The following is an 18,472-nucleotide window of genomic DNA, read 5'->3' as shown; positions in this document are numbered from 1 at the left end:
TTACCCTGGCCCCACCCTGTTTATCCCCGTCTTGACCACCAGACCACCAGAAAGTTCAAGAGCTTCTTGACCATCCCCACCTAACAGCCATTACAGACTTGTCGAATGCTAGAGTCAGAAGTCATGTTGTAGAACAAGAGCCCAGCTCCCGCTCTTACATATGGGGAAACTGAGTCAGTCCAGAACGGGGAAGTGACTTCACCAAAGTCACATTGTGCATGATGAGTAGCTAAGCCAGGGCTAGAACCCAGGTCTTCTGATGCCCAGCTCCTCCTTGTGCATTGCCTCTCTAAACAATGCCCCTCAAAAAAATCCATCCCCCAGGGCCCTGAGAGGTGTCCACTGCTCTAATTTAATCCCAGTCTCAGTTGGAGGAGAGGACCTAAAATTTGCCATAAATATTCCTGGCTCAAGTGCCACTCTACTACTCACCAGCGGGATGGCCTGCGTTTTCTCATCGGTTCAACGGGATAAATAACACAGGTCTCCCGGATGAGATACCGGGTCCCCTAGAAAGCACATTGCTGGCCGCCTTCAGCCCCAGCATGGAAGGCATGTGTTAGCTCGAAATGTGTCTGTGACACCCCCCCCCCCCCCCCCCCGGCGAGTCCAGATCTCCCAGAGCTGTTTTCATGAAGCCACAGATTCTCAATGGGTCCTTACAATGGGTCTGCAATTCCCTTTAAAGAGCCGGGGCCGTAAACAAATAGGAAATCTCAGGAATAATAAAAAGCTCACTATTTGTCTGGGACAATCAACCCAGACCATAAAGACATCCACTTAATAGAGCATGCTGTTCCAGCCACCCTGCCCGTCCAGGGGCAGCCACAGCGGGCGCCCGTGCCCCCACCCCGTCAGCCGCTTGGCAAAATGACTCAGCTAGCAGCCAGGAGCAGCTGCAAGCATCTGAGAAATCGAAGGGGTCAGGGTCTGGCTAATTGGGTTCTATGTAGAGCTATCCATGGAAGAGTGGGATGTCCTGCAAAGCTCCAGTCCTCTTGAGAAAAAACAACCCAGGGCCTCCCAGGGTCCTGACCTGATGGGAAGAGGAAGGCACACCTAGGACCAGAGCCGGGCACTCTGCTGACCCAGACAGGGGGTGCAGGCACTAAGATGGAGGAGGATCTGACCCATCTAGCCTCATCTTGGGGTCTTAGAGTCTGGGACCTAGAAGGGAAAGAGCAAGAGCACAGTCTAGGGAGAGGGCATCAGATGCATCCAGGGTCACATCCCAGCTCAGTCATAGCTCGCTGTGTTACCTTGGACAAATTACTTAGCCTCTCTGACCCTCAGTTTCCATATGCCTGAGAGGGACAATAACATCTACCTTTAGCAAAACAAACAAACTACATTTTTTAAGGATCAAAATAATGTATCTAAAGCACAAAGCACAGTCCTTGAAATCAGAGGTGGTGGCCGTTGCGGCAGTTATAATTATGATCCTCCAGAAAATAGGAATGGCTACCAAACTGTCCAAAAACAAACAAACCAAACAGTGACAGAAACAAAATGCAGACCTCATCAAGCCCTCTTTATCTAGCTGCTTCTGCCTGAATATGTGCCTTCTGGGCAGTTCTTCCTTGTTTCCACCTCAGCAGCATCCCAGCCTGTCAGCTCTGGAAGGTTCTTCGTTCCTAAGAAAGGGGTCTGTTTGCATATCAGCACGTCAAAGGATCTGATGAGACTATTTCACTTTATTTGACCTACTGTTCCCCAAAAGTACTTAAATCTGAAATCCTTTCTTGGCTGGTTAACATCTTACAGAGCTAATTGTCTTCAAAGCACAGTTGGGGAGCATCACCCAAAACTTTTTCTCCCCAGATTGCTGGATAGCTCATTTGGACTCTCAGATTCTAAAACTGCCAAATGTTTGAGGCCTCAGGGGTCTTGCTTTGGCCTGCCTAGGCCAAGCGGGTAACTGTGCATTTGCCAGGCTCAGCCCTATCATGCAGTGTAGGCAGGGCCCAGCCTGTACCAGTCACCCTGCCAGTGGTTGCAGGCCACTGAGATCACTCCTGAGGCAGCTGGATCCTGAAAAGCAGGAGGTGGGAGGTCTGACCCAGGCCCTCTGGTTGGTCCTCCCCACAGATACCAAACTGGGGCCCGAGGCCTTCTGGTTTAACTCCGGCAGAGAGGCAGTGGCCACACAGCTGAGCGAGAGCTACTATATCCTGCGGCCCGAGGTGGTGGAGAGCTACATGTACCTGTGGCGACAGACCCACAACCCCATCTACAGGGAGTGGGGCTGGGAAGTGGTGATGGTGAGTGGGCCGGTTGGGGCGGGAGGGGGGTGGTTGACTGGGTGACCAGTGCCCCAAGAATTCAGTCAGGATCCAGCACCCCCTAGCTCGAGCACTGAGAAGAAGGTCAAACCAGGTTGGCATCTGGCTAAGGTCCCGAGTGCAAAGGGTCAAGGTGCGGTTGCAGAGCCAAGAGTCCCCATCTGGGCAAAAGCAGGCCAGGAACTTGTGAAGGGGGTTCTGTGCGCCCACAGCCTTTGGGGCCCAGGCTCCAGGGCCCGCACGCTTAGATGGCTAGAGGCAGGGCGGCAGCCAGAGGGGCCCAGCGCACACGTGGTCACTGCTGTCTGACCCTGAAGCCTGAGAAGATGACTTTAGATTCCTCCCCTCAGCCAAGAATGGGCTGCCAGGCCAGCAGATCACCTCCTTCCTCTGCCCAAAGCCAGCCCCGCCCTGGGCAACTCCCCCTCTTTCTCTGGGCTCTGCTCCCCAACACCCATGTCTCCTCCACTAGCCCGCTTGTCCCCAACCACCCAGCAGGAGACCTCATGGCCCTCTTTGGGGTAGGTGTCAAAGGCAGGTATGGAGAGCCCAGAAGGATGTCTCTTGATGGAGGCTAAGCCTTCTCTGTGCCCCCCTCTTCCCAGCTTCCCTGAGGGCCTGCTCTCAGAGGCACAGACTGTCCTAGGGAGAACCATGCCCAGAGGGTCATAGGCAGGGAGGGCACAGGGCGCCGCTCGGGTTCACCTACCTGGTTCATTGGCCAGAATCGGCCTGTTTTCCTGAAGGCCCTGGCTCTTGACCAGTGAAAGCCGAGTGTTTTGTGCTCCTGGGCCCAGCCCACAGGCCCTCAGTGGGTTCAAACTGCTTTATATACAAAAGGCAGACAGCCTGTGGCCTCCACGACCAGGGACCGTATCTCCAGAGGGAATCCCCAGGGTGTGCTAAGCCCAGTCCCCGAGTCCCAGCCCTCCGCTGCCTTCCTCTGTCCACCTCTGTGGGTGAGTCGTTAGAGCAGCCTGGTTACCCGAAGGGCAGAAACAGCACCCCCCAAGTTCAGAGACCAGGAGAAGAGCTGGAGCAGGCAGCCAGTGGGCTTAGGTCGTCAGCCCCGGGGGCAGGGCGGCTGAGCCCTGAAAAATAATTTGGCTTTCCATTGCCACAAATGCCAGGGGTCCCCGCCAAGTGGTCCGGGGCCTGCCCGTCCAGGACCTGGGCACGCACGAGTCTTGGGGCAGGACCTCTCCTCTCCCTGCACCAAAGCTGCTCCCTTTTCTTCAGGCCTTGGAGAAATACTGTCGAACGGACGCTGGTTTCTCTGGAATCCAAGACGTGTACAGTAGCATCCCCAACCACGACAACAAGCAGCAGACTTTCTTTCTCGCGGAGACACTAAAGTGAGTTGGGGCTTGGCTAGTGTTCTTTCCAGAGGGAAACTGGGACTTTCTTAGGGGTGGAGGGAGAAGGAGGGTGAGGCGTGGGGTCAGCAGTTCCTCCCTTTACCAACAAATTCTGCCCTCACGGAGGGTGCCCACGAGGGGTGGGGGGCGCCTGGGATCCCGGGTTACACCCCCATAGTGCACTGCCTCAGAGGGCTGTCTGGACAACACTCTGCCTGCAAGGACTAGCGGCGTGCTAAGTCCACTTCTGTAGCCGGTCTCCTCGGGTCCCTTGGTTCTCTGCTGTAAAATGGGGAGAACAACAGTGATGGGGGTCACTGGGGTAGGCCTTCCCTCTACCGGCTTGCTGTGGCACTGTTCCCTTGCTTTTTGGGGGTGGAAGTCAGCCACCCCATTTCCTTGCTGTTCCCCATAGCAGCCCCCTTGGTGGTTAACCCTTTACCGTGGATTGGAACGGTCCCGTTCCTGCGGCTTGGGAAGTTGGAGCTCTGGAGTCCCAGCTCCCTGTTCATTTTAGCACGTGAACATCTACTGAGTGTAGAGTCTCCTGGGGGGCACATCAGGGAGCAGCCCAAGAGTTTGGACTGGTGCAGTACTCAGGCCACTGTGAAAAGAAGGAAGAATCTAGGCCCTAAGGGGGTCTGCAGGCCTCTCGCACAGGTGGGGAGAGTATCTGAGTGAAGCCAGATGGGTATGCAGTAACCGAGTGAGGGCAGGGGCAGAACCAGTGCTAAACCGGGTCTGAAAAAAATAAACCGGGTCCAATGGCCCCAAATCTCAGTCCTCTCCCCAGCATCCACAGGTTCTTCCCTGGGACCAGCCCTGCAAGTACACTTGGGATCTCAAACCTCCCTGCAGCCTTCAGCACAGCCCATGGCAGAGGCCTCTGAGGTTTGTCGTTGACCAGGGTTCCCCAGAGCACTGACAGCTCTGTCTTGCTTCCCTCCCTGCCCGGGGTCACAGGTATCTCTATCTTCTGTTCTCTGAAGATGACATGCTCTCCCTGGAAGACTGGGTGTTCAACACAGAGGCCCACCCCCTCCCTGTGAACCACTCGGACAGCTCCAGCAGGGCTGGGGGCTGACCCTGACCCGTCTCCCTGCCGCACCGGGGCCCGAGGGCTGCCTTGCCTTTTCAGGATGCGGGACTATTCTCAAAGGGATTGGGAACATAGGCCCCATTCCAGGCAGACCCAGGGCAGATGTGTCGGACGAGCAACTTCTTTTCCTCTGTGAGGAGACAGGACTTGGAGACGCAGCAATGTCACCCCAGGCCCAGACTTTCCTTTCTATGGAGAATTTCTATGAAACCCACTCCCTTGCCATTCCAGGGCCCAGTGAATGAAGGTTTGCATATTGTCCCCATGCCTTTGATTCACTTCCTCTCATTCGGGGAGTGTTTGTTTTGCTTGATTTTGCCTTTTCTCTGCAGTTGTGTTTTATCACAAATTATAAATATAGTTTCAAAATCGTGTGCTTTTGAAAGCAGCAGCATCTTGATAAACTAAACCTTAAGGTGTTTGCACACTCAAACCTTGACCCCATTTTCTATATTTTAAATACCTTTTACCCAACATTTACTATACGTTCAACTATGTGGCATTACCTTATAATTTGAGGAGGCATTCCCTTTTGATTTGGGCCTAAGTGTTAACAAATCACTAGTGCTATTTTCATTATTGTAATGGAAAAATCTGTAAACTTACAATAAAAGAGTTTATTGAATAAGAAATACGATTGGGCTCATTGCACATCAGTGACTCCTGGGAAAAGCGTGGTCATGATATCATCAGAAAAAAACAATCAACCAGCAGTTGATTTAACATACAATTTGGTAAAGACTCCCACTTCTATTGCCTTCCCTTAAATTGGTCTTAAAAATTCAGAAAGGGTGAAGCCAATCCTTTAAATGGAGTTGGATGTTTATACTTAGGTCAAGGCTTGGAAGAGGCCCAGAGAGGGCCAGCAACTTGCCTGTGGTCACGCAGCCAGCAGACACAGACGTGAGCCCAGCCCCCACAGTTTGCTCACTACCCCAGTCGTGTGTCCATCTGTTCACATTCAGCAGATAGTGGTGAGTGCCCATAGGAGACCAGACACTGGGTGAGATGCCAGGGACGCAGCTGTGAGTGAAACAGTCATAAGCCCTGCCCTCAGGGAGCGTAGAGTCAAGTGGGGGAAAGACCATAAAGTAAACCGACAGATAAGTTACATGACTGCCAGTTGTACGAAATGCTACAAAGGAGATGTGCGGCCGAGACACTGTTGGCCAGGACCCACCTTAGGGCATCGAAGAGAGCCTCTCTGAGCAGCTGACTTTCAAGCTGAGGCCTAGAAGATAAGAAGGAGCAGCGGGAGGTGTATCCCACAAACCTTCTCTCCCCAGTGACATCATCTGCTCCCCCCACCCACCCTGAGGCCCAAAACCTTGAAGCCATTATGCAGAGCAGGGTGTCCAGGCAAGAGGGAAGGGAGAGCGTTTCTTCCCCTTTGCAACTCGTCCATACAGCTGACCACACAGGATCATTCTGAGCCCTCCCCCGTGCTCAGCTGCCTCACTTTGGCTGTTAGAAACTTGAGTAGCCCCTGGGGTATTGGAGCCCTAGGCCAAGTGACCTGGCTTTCAGGCCCCTCAGTGGGACCCTGGATAGGTCACCTCACCTCTCAGGTCACTCTTCCATCACAGAGGGAGGAACCTTCACCTCTCAGGGTTGCTGTAAAAATAAGCAGGATCCACTCATGCCCTGGCAGTGTGGGAAGTACTTCTTCCTCGTTCTGGAGAGGCAGAAGCTTCCAGCATCTTCTTAAGCAGTAGTCAGGGCTATGGATGAGCTGTCCCCAAGGCAGGAACCCTGGTGTTTGGTGAATAAGTCCCAGTCTGAACCCAGGAAATCACTTTTGTCTGGCATTAGGAAAGTGTAGTTCTGGAGACCCGCCTGTGCCCCTTTTTTAAAAAAACAAAACGGAAAAACCCACTGTACGAGCTTTGTGGAGAGGTTAGAGATCTTCATGCTAAGCAGAAAGAAAAACCATCCACCACCCTACCCTCCAGAATGACTACGGTTATATTTTCTTCTAGATCTTTTTCTATGAATGTACAGAATATATTTTGCAAACATGGTATCATTCTCTGCATACTGTTTTACTATAATCTGCTTTTGCTCTTAACCATATATTGTGAAGATCTTTCCATGTCAACAAATACAAGTTTATCACTGTACCTGGCTGTGGAGTATTCCATCGTGTGCTGTATCATGCTTTTGGGATCTAAGCCCCTATTTCTGGGCATTTGGGTTTGTGAGAGTTTGGGCTCTCGGGCACAAATAGTAGAAGCCAACTCTGTGTACCTTAAGTGAAAAAGAAAAATTACAGAAAAAGGAAAGAGAAAAGAAAAAAAATCTTGAAAGGCCTTGAGGTGCCTCATGGGATCTCAGGAGAGTGAACAGTCAGATCGCAAGAAGGACTAGGAAGAGGATGTGGCCAGGAATCCAAGCTGCAAGACCCAAGGGGCCAGTGTCCCCAGGACTTCATCAGGACAGGTGAATTCCAACGTTCCCAGATCCTACTGTCCCCTTCAAAGAAGTGGGCTTCCTATTGGCCTAGCTGGGTCATATGCTCCCATGGGTGGGCAGGGCGTCTTGACTGACAAACCCGCCAGGACCCCCCCTCCACATCGCCCCCCCCCACCCCCCCCGCGATGCCCGGTGGGCTGTTCCCCAGAGAAGAAAATGAGGTTTGCTACCCAAATCATGAAGCCATGCGCTGGTGAAGGCAAAACAGCAGGACTGTTCGCAGCTTCTGCTTTGATTTTTTTTCCCCCAGTATTATAAAGAGTTATGAAAGCATATTTGACCGGTCCTCTTTCCGGTCTCACTGGCTCCTCAGTCAACCCTGGAACCTGTCTCCATGGCAGAGCCGCTTGGCAGCTCCCCCAGGCCCCAGGCTCCCCGACCGGGGCCGTGTTGCTGTCCCCGCCCCCCTCCGGCCACCAGCGTTCTGTCTTCTGCATTATCGCTGGGGGCAAGTTGTAAAAATGAATATTTTAAAACTCATCCTCCAGGAGGGCCGTTGCAGGTGGAGAAATCTCATCCTTTTGGCAACCTAACTCCATTCCGGGGATAAAAATAAGACCCAGGGTAGGCTGAGAGGAGAGAACATTAAGGGATGAGTCAGCCACGGGGAAGGGGAAGCAACAGACACGGTTCTGGAAGCAGACCTGGCAGCAAACCCTCCCTCCCCAGCCGGGGGTCAGCCTGCTGCCGGGCTCTTTGGAAGCCCCGTCGATGGAACCACCTTTTGCACCTGTTTTCTTCAGGGCTCACCGCTGGTTCCTGCCCAGAAAGCTTCATTAGCACCTGGCTCCGGGTGGGCGCGGAGTCCTGCAGAGCACCACAGCCCTGAGAAGCAGGACCTACAGTTGCTTCTTTAAACGACTGCGTTTGTTTAGACGCTTTGTACATCATTGTGTCCCTGGCAATTTGCAAAGTTCAAAAACCAGATGCACCGGGGCGCCTGGGTGGCTCAGTCGCTGAAGAGTCTGCCTTTAGCTCAGGCCGTGATCCCAGGGACCTGGGATCGAGCCCCCGGGTCGGGCTCCCTGCTCATCAGGAGTCTGCTTCTCCCTCTCCCTCTGTGTTCTCTCTCTCTCTCTCTCTCTCCTTCAAATAAATAAAATCTTTAAAAAAAAAATGCACTGGAAAAAAAAGCAAAAACAGAAAATCTGATTTGAAGGCAGCATCCTTGAGACCCAGGCTAGGAATCTCACCTCTGCCTCCTTTGCTTTGGGGAGGGGACCTCTTCGAGGTTTGGGTAGGTGGGTAGACGGGGAAGGGCCAGCTCCAGCTACCCCACTGGGGCTCTGTCCTTGGAAATATGCTCATCGATTAAGGGGCACAGAGACGCTCAGCCCTCTGTGACTAAAGCTTAATCATACGCTAGTGGCGGGGCGGGGGGGGGGTGCTGATGCTCTTTTTTTGTATCTAAAAATATCTGTTTGGTTCCCTATATTTGGAACAATATTTTGATCCTGCTCCTCCTGCCTCTTAAGACAGAGCTTTTCGAACTTGAATGTGCACCTGAATCACCTGGGGATCTCGTTAAAATGCAGATTCATATTCAGCGGGTCAGGCGCGAGCCCAAGATACTGCACTTCTAACAAGCTCCCAAGAGATGCCGGTGCTGCCGGGCCTCAGACCACACTGAGTAGCAAGGCTTCAGCTAACGGCCACTCCTTTGGTGTCTGCCCTCTATTTGCATCCACGGAGGGGGCGCCTGAGCAGTACGGTTGGTTAAGCACCTGACCCTTGGTTTCAGCTCAGGTCACGATCTCAGGGTTGTGAGATGGAGCACCCGTCAGGCTCTGTGCTCAGCGTGGAGTCTGCTTGAGATTCTCTCCCTCTCCCCCTGCCCCTCCCCTGCTCTCTCTCTCTCTCTCTTGCTGTCAAATAAATAAATCTTTTTTTTTTTTAATGTATTTGCATCCATGGATTTTGTAACCTCCCCAGAGTGAGGGGCTCAGGTGTTGGCCTGGCATCTAGTGGTACCCTGACAGCAGAGGAAGCTCTGTCTCCTGCATCACCGGCCCCCCTGCCCCTCCAGCACAGTCTGGACAAGACAGGAGCAGGCTTGCTGGGGGCTGAGAACAACGCTGTCCGGTAGAACTTTCCATGGTGATGGAAATAGTCTACCTCCGTGCTGTCCAATAGGGTGGCCACAGGTGGATATTGAGCACTCCAAATGTGGCGAGTGCAACTGAGGAACTAAATAAATAAATAATAACTAAAATAAAATCTAAAACTTTATTTTCATCTTAATTACATTTAAACGGCCATGTGTGGTTACTGGGCACCAGTTTTGGACAGTTCAGTCCTAGGACCTAGAAAGCCAGGCCTCTGCTCACTGACTCCCTGCCCCACTGGCCCCTCCACCACCTCCCTGCAGCATTACAAATATCATCTTAGAACAAAAGATATTGAGTGGGGAGGCGAGGGTTCCCTTGAACATTCCTGGTTATTTTTATACTCATTCCAGCCTCTGCTTTCCACAACAGTCTCTGGTTTTGTTTTGTTTTGTTCTCACCCACTGTGTATCTGCGGATCTGCAGGCATTGAGTCAAGTGGAAGACAAGAAAGGCAGGACACCAGAGGGCAAACCGTGGACCTGCCCTGTCCCTGGGCTGTGTGACCTTGGGCAAGCCCCTTAACCTCTCTGAGCCACCGCCTGTCTCTGTGGAAAGGGAGGGTGATTTGGGGGTTAATTGAGCTCCCCAGTGTAGTAACTCAATACATACAGTAATGGTTGTGACTGCTATTATGTGAATGCTCTCTGTAAACTAGAAAAAGCTGCTGTCAAAAATTCTTCTTTTTAAACAAAACGCTCTGAAACTCCGAGGAAACTACATCAACCAGGCCCAGGAGACAACCCAAGATCTCAAAGCAATAAATCTGCTGCTTTTCACATTGAGCAAGCATTTTGCCCTTAGCCCTGAATCTATGAAACTGGGAAACTGGAGTGAGGATCCAGGGGCTTCCTGGTTGGTGGTGGTGGCAGGGATGGGATGGGGTTGCTGCTCAGGCAGGGGCAGAGGGCTGAAGGAACATGCTGGGAGCTTGTCCAGATCTTAGCAGAGGCCCCCTGGTTGCCAGGGCGGGAGGTGAGGGGTGGCGATGGGGGAGGCCCCGGTGGTCTCTCCTCTTGAGGACATCCCTGGGGAAAGCTTCCTACAACTTTGGAAGAGAGGCGCGGCAGGTGACCCTCCTGCCCTGACCCTAAGGAGCCCCTTGCCACCAGGCACTGGTCCCTTGGGAGTTCCCCTGAGACCCCGGGCAGGTGGTTCTGCTTTGGCCCACAGAATGATCCAGGGCGGGGCAACCATTAGATCCGTGGTTCTCAGAGGATGGAAGCCAGGTCCAAGGCACCAGCAGCTCCTGGGAGCTTGGTAGAAATGCAAGTTCTCAGCGCCGCCCTCCGCAGACCCTCACAGGTTATGGGGCTCCTTGCTGCCTAGGCCACCGTTCCAGAACCCTCTAGGCTTTGTAATTCCACACATGGCCATTAACCATCTCTGCCGGGGCAATGGGCAAGGTGCTGTAACCATAAGCTTAGATAAGACAGAGACAACGTCTCTGCCCCCGGGGAGGAGGGGGCTTCCAGGCCAGTGGCGGGGGTGAGGGTGGGGGGTAGCACAGAAGTAATATGGGTGCAGATGGAGGTAAGTGCTGGGGGGCCACAGGCAGGGGACATAGAGTGATGGGGGGAGGCACAGGAGACGGGGTGGTCAGGGATGCCCCCAGGGAGCGGACCTGTGGGACAGACCATTCCAGGCAGTGGGAACAGCGGGTGCAAAGGCTCAGAGGTAGGAGGACGCACTGGCGGCCCTGAGAGCCATGGGTCGGAGCAAGTCGGATGGACCGGCCTCCATCCTGCAGGGCCTAGAGGGCCGGGGGCAGAGTCTGATTTTAATCTGAGCAACAAGAAGCTAGGAAGAGGCTAAAGCAGGGCCACGAGATGACCTACTTTGCATTTTTGGAAGTTTCCTCTGCCTTCTGAGGGGCGAGGCCTCAGATTCATCTTCCCCTCACATGGGTCCCAGCGGAGACCATTCTCAGGTTCCTAAGCAGAAGCTTCTGAAACTGTCCCCCCGGAGTGCCAGAGAGGCAAGGGCCTCCTGCCATGTGTTTCCATGGCGCTCTGGACTCTTCCATGGGGAGGACATGGGAGACTTCAAGGCCCCAGAGCCTCTCCTTTGACCCTTGTTCCGGCAGCTTCCACTCCCCCGTGTTTCCTCGCTCTCGCCAAGCACGTCCAGCTGTGCTTTTGAAAATTGAAGCTGCTTCCTCAGATGGCCCTTCTCCTTCGCTAGCGTGTGTGGAACCGAGGCTGTTTTCTGGCTCCGGGGCCTTCTCTTTTCTCCTTGGAATCTTCTGGATCTGTGGCAGGCAGGATGCCAGTGAGTGCTGCATGAGCAGTTCCAGCCAGGAGATGGCCTTCCGTGGAGTGTCCTGCACAGGCCTGGCTCTCCCTGTGACCCCTGGTTGCACCCCCTCCCCTCTGCCGTGTCACCTTTCCGGCACTGGCCGTAGAGCAAGTGACTTCACACATTCTCCCAGCATGAGGCACCCCCACCTATAGTCGCCATGTGGCCTTGGCCCCTTCCCTGTCCAAAGCTCCCCTGATCCCCAGGGGGCCACCCTGAGTGCCACCACCCTCTGTGGCTTTGAGGATCCCGTCTACCCTCCCCAGGGAAGACCTCTGACCTGTTCCCTGACGTACCAGCTTCCCTCAGTGAAATCTCTCTAGGACCCTTTCTGCTGAAGAACAAACAAGTCCAACCTTCTAATCTCACCATCTTCCAGAGGTCAGGAGCTGTCTGTCTGCCTCCTCTCTTTCATCTTTGTCTCCACATCCTTGATTTTTTTTTTTCCTTGATCTTTCTTTTAAGGAAACCTTTCCTTCCTCCAGCTCAATCACTGTGTCTTCCTTCATTTGACTATTTTTTCCCCATGGCTCCAATGTTTTAAATTAGTCCCATTTTTCCTTGAGCCTCTCTAAATGAACCCTTTTTTTTTTTGTGAAAATTTTATTTATTCATTTGAGAAAGAAAGAGAGCATGCACCCAAGCACAAGTGGGGGGGGTGGCTACAGGGGGACCGAGAGGGACAAGCAGACTGCTTGCCTTCCTTGCCGACGGGAGCCCCACATGAGGCTCAATCCCACAACCCTGAGATCATGACCTGAGCTGAAATCGAGTGGTCACTCAGCAGACTAAGCAACCCAGGTGCCCCCAAATGAACCTTTTTGTTTTTTAAAGATCTTTTCTGGGGGGCACCTGGCTGCTTAGTTGGTTGAGCCTCCAACTCTTGGTTCAGAACCCAAATCGGGTTCCTCACTTTGCTCAGGGTCTGCTTGGGACTCTCTCTCCCCACTGCACTCTCTCTCTCTCTCTCTCTCTCTGTCAAATAAATAAATCTAAAAAAAATAAATACATAAAAATAAAAAACTTTTTTTTTTAAGTAGGCTCCACACCCCACATGGAGCCCAAAGGAGGGCTTGAATTCAACGACCCTGAGATCAAGACCTGAGCCGAGATCAGGAGTCTGACGCTTACCCCAGGTGCCCCTTAAGAAAACTTTTTGACTGAAGTATGGTGTAGACAGTCACATGTGTAAAGGTCACTAATGTGTCATGTGTACAGCTTCTGGAATGTTCACCTATGTACACATTCATGCAGCCTCCCCGCCATCAAGATAGAGGCCAGTCCCAGTACCCAGAGAGCTCCCTCCTGCTGTCTACCAATACCTGCCGCCCCCGTGCTGGCCTCTTCCACCACCCACTGGTTTCAGGCATGTGGCCTTTGAATTCCCTTAGTCTTCAGATTATAGACCTTCCACTGAATTTTCTACCTCAAATTCACGACACAACTTAAAACAACTTGTGTCCTATATACAAGGGCTCTTAGGCTTCTCTGTCTGGTCATTATAAAGCCCTCTTCTACCCCTTTGTGGGTGAAGTGTGCAAGTAAGCACCTAGAGGCACCCTGAGATGTGCCTTTCCCGTGGCAGGTGACCAGCTCCCCCCAGGTCCCCCAGAACTCTGCTGCTTTTCAAACAGAGCAGCCCCCAGCCTCGGGCCCCCTCAGTTCCCGCAGACCAGGTGCTCGATCACCCCGATCCCTGTTCTGTCCGTGGCCCTGGCCACAGTGCAGAGCAGACAAGAGGAGCAGAGTTCGGGGCAGTTGACTCAGCACCATCTTCTGTGCCCGAGACTAACCATTTGAAGGCCCCCAAATGTCCAACTCATTTTTTTGTGGCTTGCATGAAATGCAGCTGTCTTTGCATTTGAGAGCCTCAGCCTCCAGTCCTGAATGAGTGACAGGACTGGAGGAAGGGTGTTCTTATAATACGGAAAAACTCTTCTGGATTTGGCATTCAGTGCCCAGCGCTCCAAAACTCCCACCCACCCAGAGAGACTCAGCCAGTACTCGTACCAGCCTGGTGATTCTCGACCCAGGCTGTGCATCAGAACCGCTGGGCTGCCAAGGACTCCAGTGGCAGCCGGGCCAGACCACCCAGGGCCCCTGTGTCCACGTGCTGGGAACACAGCCACCCGTGTGGACAGAGCCCTGGGGGCCTTTCGTGACCCCAGGGAATAAATCTCCCTGCCTGGACAGGATGAGAGCCTAGCCAACGACTGTCATGACCCCCACAATTAATCTCTTTTCACCAGCCCTGTGCCTGTGAATCCAGCCAAAGCCCCTCAGCACTCGGAGGCACGGCCACATCTGTGGCCACATACCAGCCGCCGAGGCCACGCACACCAAAGGCCTCTTTTCTCTCCCTCAATGATCTCATTGAATCCTGTGGCTTTAGTGTCATTTATAGGCTGGTGACTCGCGAGTTTATGGTCCCTATAGCTCACAGCTGCAGACTCCTGCACACACTGCCTCCCCGACACTGCGCTCCACGTGGCGGCTCGGGGTCATGTCCACGCAGCAGCCTGGGCCTCCCAGGCTTTCCCACCTCGGGAACCACACCACTGTCGCCCCAACTCGTGCTGTGGGCCACCCGGCCCGGGGCCCCCCAACGTCTTTGGGCTGCAAGACTGATGCAGCCTCCTCACTCCCTCTGTCTGCTCCTGCTTCCCTCAGTCTGGTCTCGACCCAGAAACCAGAAAGCTCTTAAAAAAGTCTCAACTTCATGGGGGGACATAATTTATATCCCATAAATTCAACCATTTAGAGTGTACAGTTCATGTTTTCATAGTATGTACACAGGTTTGTACTAATCATCATTTAATTTTAGAACATTTATACCCCAAAAAGAAGCCTTGTGCCCATTAGCAGACACTCCCGACCCCCACTCCAGTCCCAGGCAACCACTAATCTACTTTCTGTCTGCAGATCGGCCTTCCCGGACCTTCCATATAAGCGGAATCCTACAATGTATGTGCGGTCTTGGTGTCTGGCTTCTTCCTAGCAGGGCTTCGTTCCTTTTTATTGTCAAAAAACATCCATTGTGCGGATCTGCCACATTTTGTTTATCCATTCATCAGAGGAAATTTGGGTTGTCTCTCCTTTTTGGCTATTAGAAAGGTCTTGCTAAAGACAAATCTGGGGGCACCTGGGTGGCTGTTGGGTGTCTGCCTTCAGCTCAGATCATGATCCCGGGGTCCTGGGATCTAGCCCCACATGGAGCCCCGCATCGGGCTCCCTGCTCATTGGGGAGTCTGCTTCTCCCTCTGCCTATGTCTCTGCCTCCCACTCATGCTTGCTCAGTCTCTCAAATGAATGAAATCTTTAAAAATAAAATAAAGACAAATCAGGTAACTACACTGGGATTAAAAGGCTTAATTAAAAAATGATAAAAGTGGGGATCCCTGGGTGGCTCAGCGGTTTGGCACCTGCCTCTGGCCCAGGGTGTGATCCTGGAGTCCCGGGATGGAGTCCCGCGTCGGGCTCCTGGCATGGAGCCTGCTTCTCCCTCTGCCTGTGTCCCTGCCTCTCTCTCTCTCTCTCTCTCTCTCTATCATGAATAAATAAATAAAACCTTTTAAAAAATGATAAAAGTAAAAACAAGTGACATGTCACTCCCCTGCTTAAAACCCATACGATGGGTGCCCATCATATCTAACCGCAGCTTGTTGCCATGGCCCACAAGGGCCCTGGGGACGGGGCCCGGCTGTCAGCAGCCCTCCCTGTGTCACTGCACACAGCCCGCCCTGCCCTCATCGGGTGTCCCCAACACACCCAGTCTGCTTCCACCCCAGGACCTCTGCACTTGCACCTCTGCCTGGAACGTGCTCCCTTCTGCTCCTCAGGAGCTGGCCTCTTCTCCCCATTCGGGCTGCAGGGGAGAAACCATTACCTCCTTGGGCTGCCTGCCCCCAGCCTGCACCACTCTGTGCCACCTTGTCTCACCCCTTCACAGTTACCACCATCCAAAATTATCTCCTCTGTGTATTATCACCTCTCTCCTCCTGCTGGAATATTTAGCTCCAAAAGAGGAAGTGCCTCGCCTGACTCCACTCCTCTGTTCCAGGAACCTAGGCGAGTTCCCAGCACACAGTAGGTCCACAGCTTGTTAAGGGGCCCACGTGGCCCAGGCAGGCAAAGCTACTCCTATAGCAGCACCAGAAGCCTCCTTTTGCCCCCAGACTGAATGCTGGTCCTGTCATTGGCCACCAACACGTTAGGAGTTGGGTTTAGAGCAAATAACTCCCCCCGTCCCCCGGCCTGCCCAGGTTCCTAGAGATAGAGGAGAAACACAAAACCCCGCACCAGATGGCTTTCCTCCTCCTGGAACCCCAGATCATCATCCTCCTGGAGCTGGAGGAGGAAACCCTAATCTGATCTCCCTGGAGAACAGCACAGGCCCCTCTGCAGCGAGTGTGCCCCAGGGAGACAGCAGGCTGAAGCAGAGAGGGTGCTACTGGAGGGCAGGCAGGGGTGTGGGGGGGGGGGAGGAGAGAGAAGGAGAGAGGGAGAGAGAGAACAGGCCAGGGTGGGAGACAGTGACCCAGGCCCCAGATGGAGCGCCTGGGGTGTCGGCACCAATCCCCGCGGTGCAGGGGGGCAAGTGTGGAAGCCAAAGCTCCTCTGCCTCAGGGACAGAGCAGGGAGGGTAAGGACCCTCCCTCAGCAGTCAAGTCTGATGGGCACCTCCGTGGCTGAACGTCCCGCTCTTGGGGTCACTCTGTTATCTTGAGGACAGAGTCCAAGCTTCTCACCAGTTGCTCAGAGTGCCAGCCTGTCCTTCCAGCTTCCTCTCCCTTCACACTACCTTGGGGTCCCCCCGCCACTCAAATCCTCATAATGCCATAGACTTGCATTGATTTTCATGCTACCAGGCCTTTGCCTCTGCTCTTCTGCCCCTGGAATGATCTTCCCCTGGTGCTCTGACTGGTGACCTCCTGAACTCAGGCCTGGCTAGACTTTCACTCCATGAAGTCTCTTCTCGCCCCTCTTGACAGTCACAGGGACCCTCCTTTGCATATATCCCTCTGTCTTGGGCCACTTACATCTGGGGACAGGTGTCACAGTATCCACTGACTTGTCTAGAAGAGCAGAGATGCTGTTTTTCTTTTCTGGTGGATCCCCTATGCCCAGAACCAAGCACAGAAGACCCACCATAAATATTTGTTGAATGAGCGTAGGAATGATTTCCCTGCTAACCTGGGAGCTCCTCAAGGACATGGCCAACATGCCACTTATTTTGATGCACTTACCATTTGCTGCTACCCCAAATACTACCCTTGCTCAGAGTCAGGGCTCAGAGACAAGGTACTAAAAACCCCTTGTAGGGCCACCACTGAGCAGAGCTATCCTGCTGGCTCAGTTTCTCAAGGGCTTGCCTTGCCCAAGTCCTTGGTTTGGAGACAAAGTTCCACCAGTGGGACACCTAGTCCTGCTCCATGGCCAAAGCCCAGAGCTGTCTTCCCAGACCTGGGTCCCAAGACTGATCCTTTTCCCAGAGGCTCACTGGCCTAAGTCTTAGAAACCCACTCCTCCTCTAGCTCCCTCCCAAACCCAGCAGCCCATGTCCCCAGCCCTGGGCCACAGAGACCAGTGGGGGTATCTGTGTCTTTAACAAAAGCCAAGTGTAATAAATAAAATCATTCTGGCAAAGAAAACTTCCCTCATTTATTTTCCAGGGGCCTTGACTCATCAATCTTCCCCTCCTAACCTGCTTTGTGCTCTGTTAACTTTGCTTCCTGATAGAGAATTTGGTTTTCTAATAGCATCTGTCATACGCAGGGTGTCCCCAAACATTAGTGGTAATGAGTTGGAAGTAGCAGAAGCCTTCAGAAGCCAACAGCAGATGTCAGGTCCTCAGTGGGTCCCCCAAGGCTCTGGGGCCAGAGCACTGGACAAAAGCTAGGTCCAGAGCCCGCCAGTCTCGATCCCTGGGAGTCGCTCATCCGGAAGATGCTGGAGTGCCTACCATGTGTCAGGTCCTCTGTGGGCTCCGGGAAGTTGGGGCCCTGCCCACAGGGTGCTGTCGTGGCTGGTTATCCATGAAGCGCAGAAGTGGTGATGGAAGGAAGTCCTCACCCCCAAGCAGCCAGCTGGGCCAGTCCCTGGGGGGGCAGCAGGGCATGGGATGTGGACTCAGACAGACCTGGGTGCGTAAACTCCGGCCCCTTAATTTAAAAACGAGGCAGGGATCCCTGGGTGGCGCAGCGGTTTGGCGCCTGCCTTTGGCCCAGGGCGCGATCCTGGAGACCCGGGATCGAATCCCACGTCGGGCTCCCAGTGCATGGAGCCTGGTTCTCCCTCTGCCTATGTCTCTGCCTCTCTCTCTCTGACTATCATAAATAAATAAAAAAAAAATTTTAAAAACGAGGCAAATGATGCTCACCTCACGGGATTGCTCGAGAACAAATAAGAGCATAAAGCACCCAACACTGGGTCCAGGTCATGGTGGTGCCCGACACCTGCTGAGCCCCTCCAACACCTCGGACCGGCAGGTGCACCCGGGCCAGGGTTGGCGGTGACCTCCCAGGAGGGGCCGCTGCTCCCTGGGCGCCCGGGCTCCGCTCAGTGCCCCCTCCTGGGAGAGGCAGGGCCGCCCCCAGCTCCCGGGGACCTTCAAACGATGGAGGCGGCCCTGGGGGAACCAAGGCCTCGGACGCAGGAACCAAAGGTAGTGACAGACCCAAAGGATTTGTTTCTTCAAACTCCACGCGCTCCGATCGCTGCGGTCGTCCTCGGGCTGGCCGGGAGCTGTTCCTAGAAGGCTCGCTCCTGCGGCCGTGCGGGTGCGGTGCGGTGCGGGTGCGGTGCGGGTGCGGTGCGGTGCGGGTGCGGTGCGGGTGCGGGTGCGGGTGCGGGGAGCTG

The 18,472-nt window shown here is 53.7% G+C and overlaps 1 protein-coding gene across 1 annotated transcript in view; it reads left to right on the top strand.

Moving 5' to 3' along the window:
• The window catches only part of MAN1C1 (mannosidase alpha class 1C member 1), a 137,888-nt gene extending 132,517 nt beyond the window's left edge, over positions 1-5,371 (top strand). The window contains exons 10-12 of the mRNA XM_026014387.2: positions 2,089-2,261; positions 3,522-3,637; positions 4,604-5,371. Of these exons, the coding sequence (XP_025870172.2) occupies positions 2,089-2,261; positions 3,522-3,637; positions 4,604-4,724 (410 nt within the window). The 3' untranslated portion in view covers positions 4,725-5,371. The remainder of the gene's footprint in view (positions 1-2,088; positions 2,262-3,521; positions 3,638-4,603) is intronic.
• The last annotated feature ends 13,101 nt before the right edge of the window (positions 5,372-18,472 follow it).

Source organism: Vulpes vulpes, chromosome 2 (genome assembly GCF_048418805.1).
Source record: "Vulpes vulpes isolate BD-2025 chromosome 2, VulVul3, whole genome shotgun sequence".
NCBI classification, from domain to species: Eukaryota; Metazoa; Chordata; class Mammalia; order Carnivora; family Canidae; genus Vulpes; species Vulpes vulpes.
Note: the sequence above shows the minus strand (reverse complement) of the source record. Positions and strands in the feature narration are given on the sequence as shown.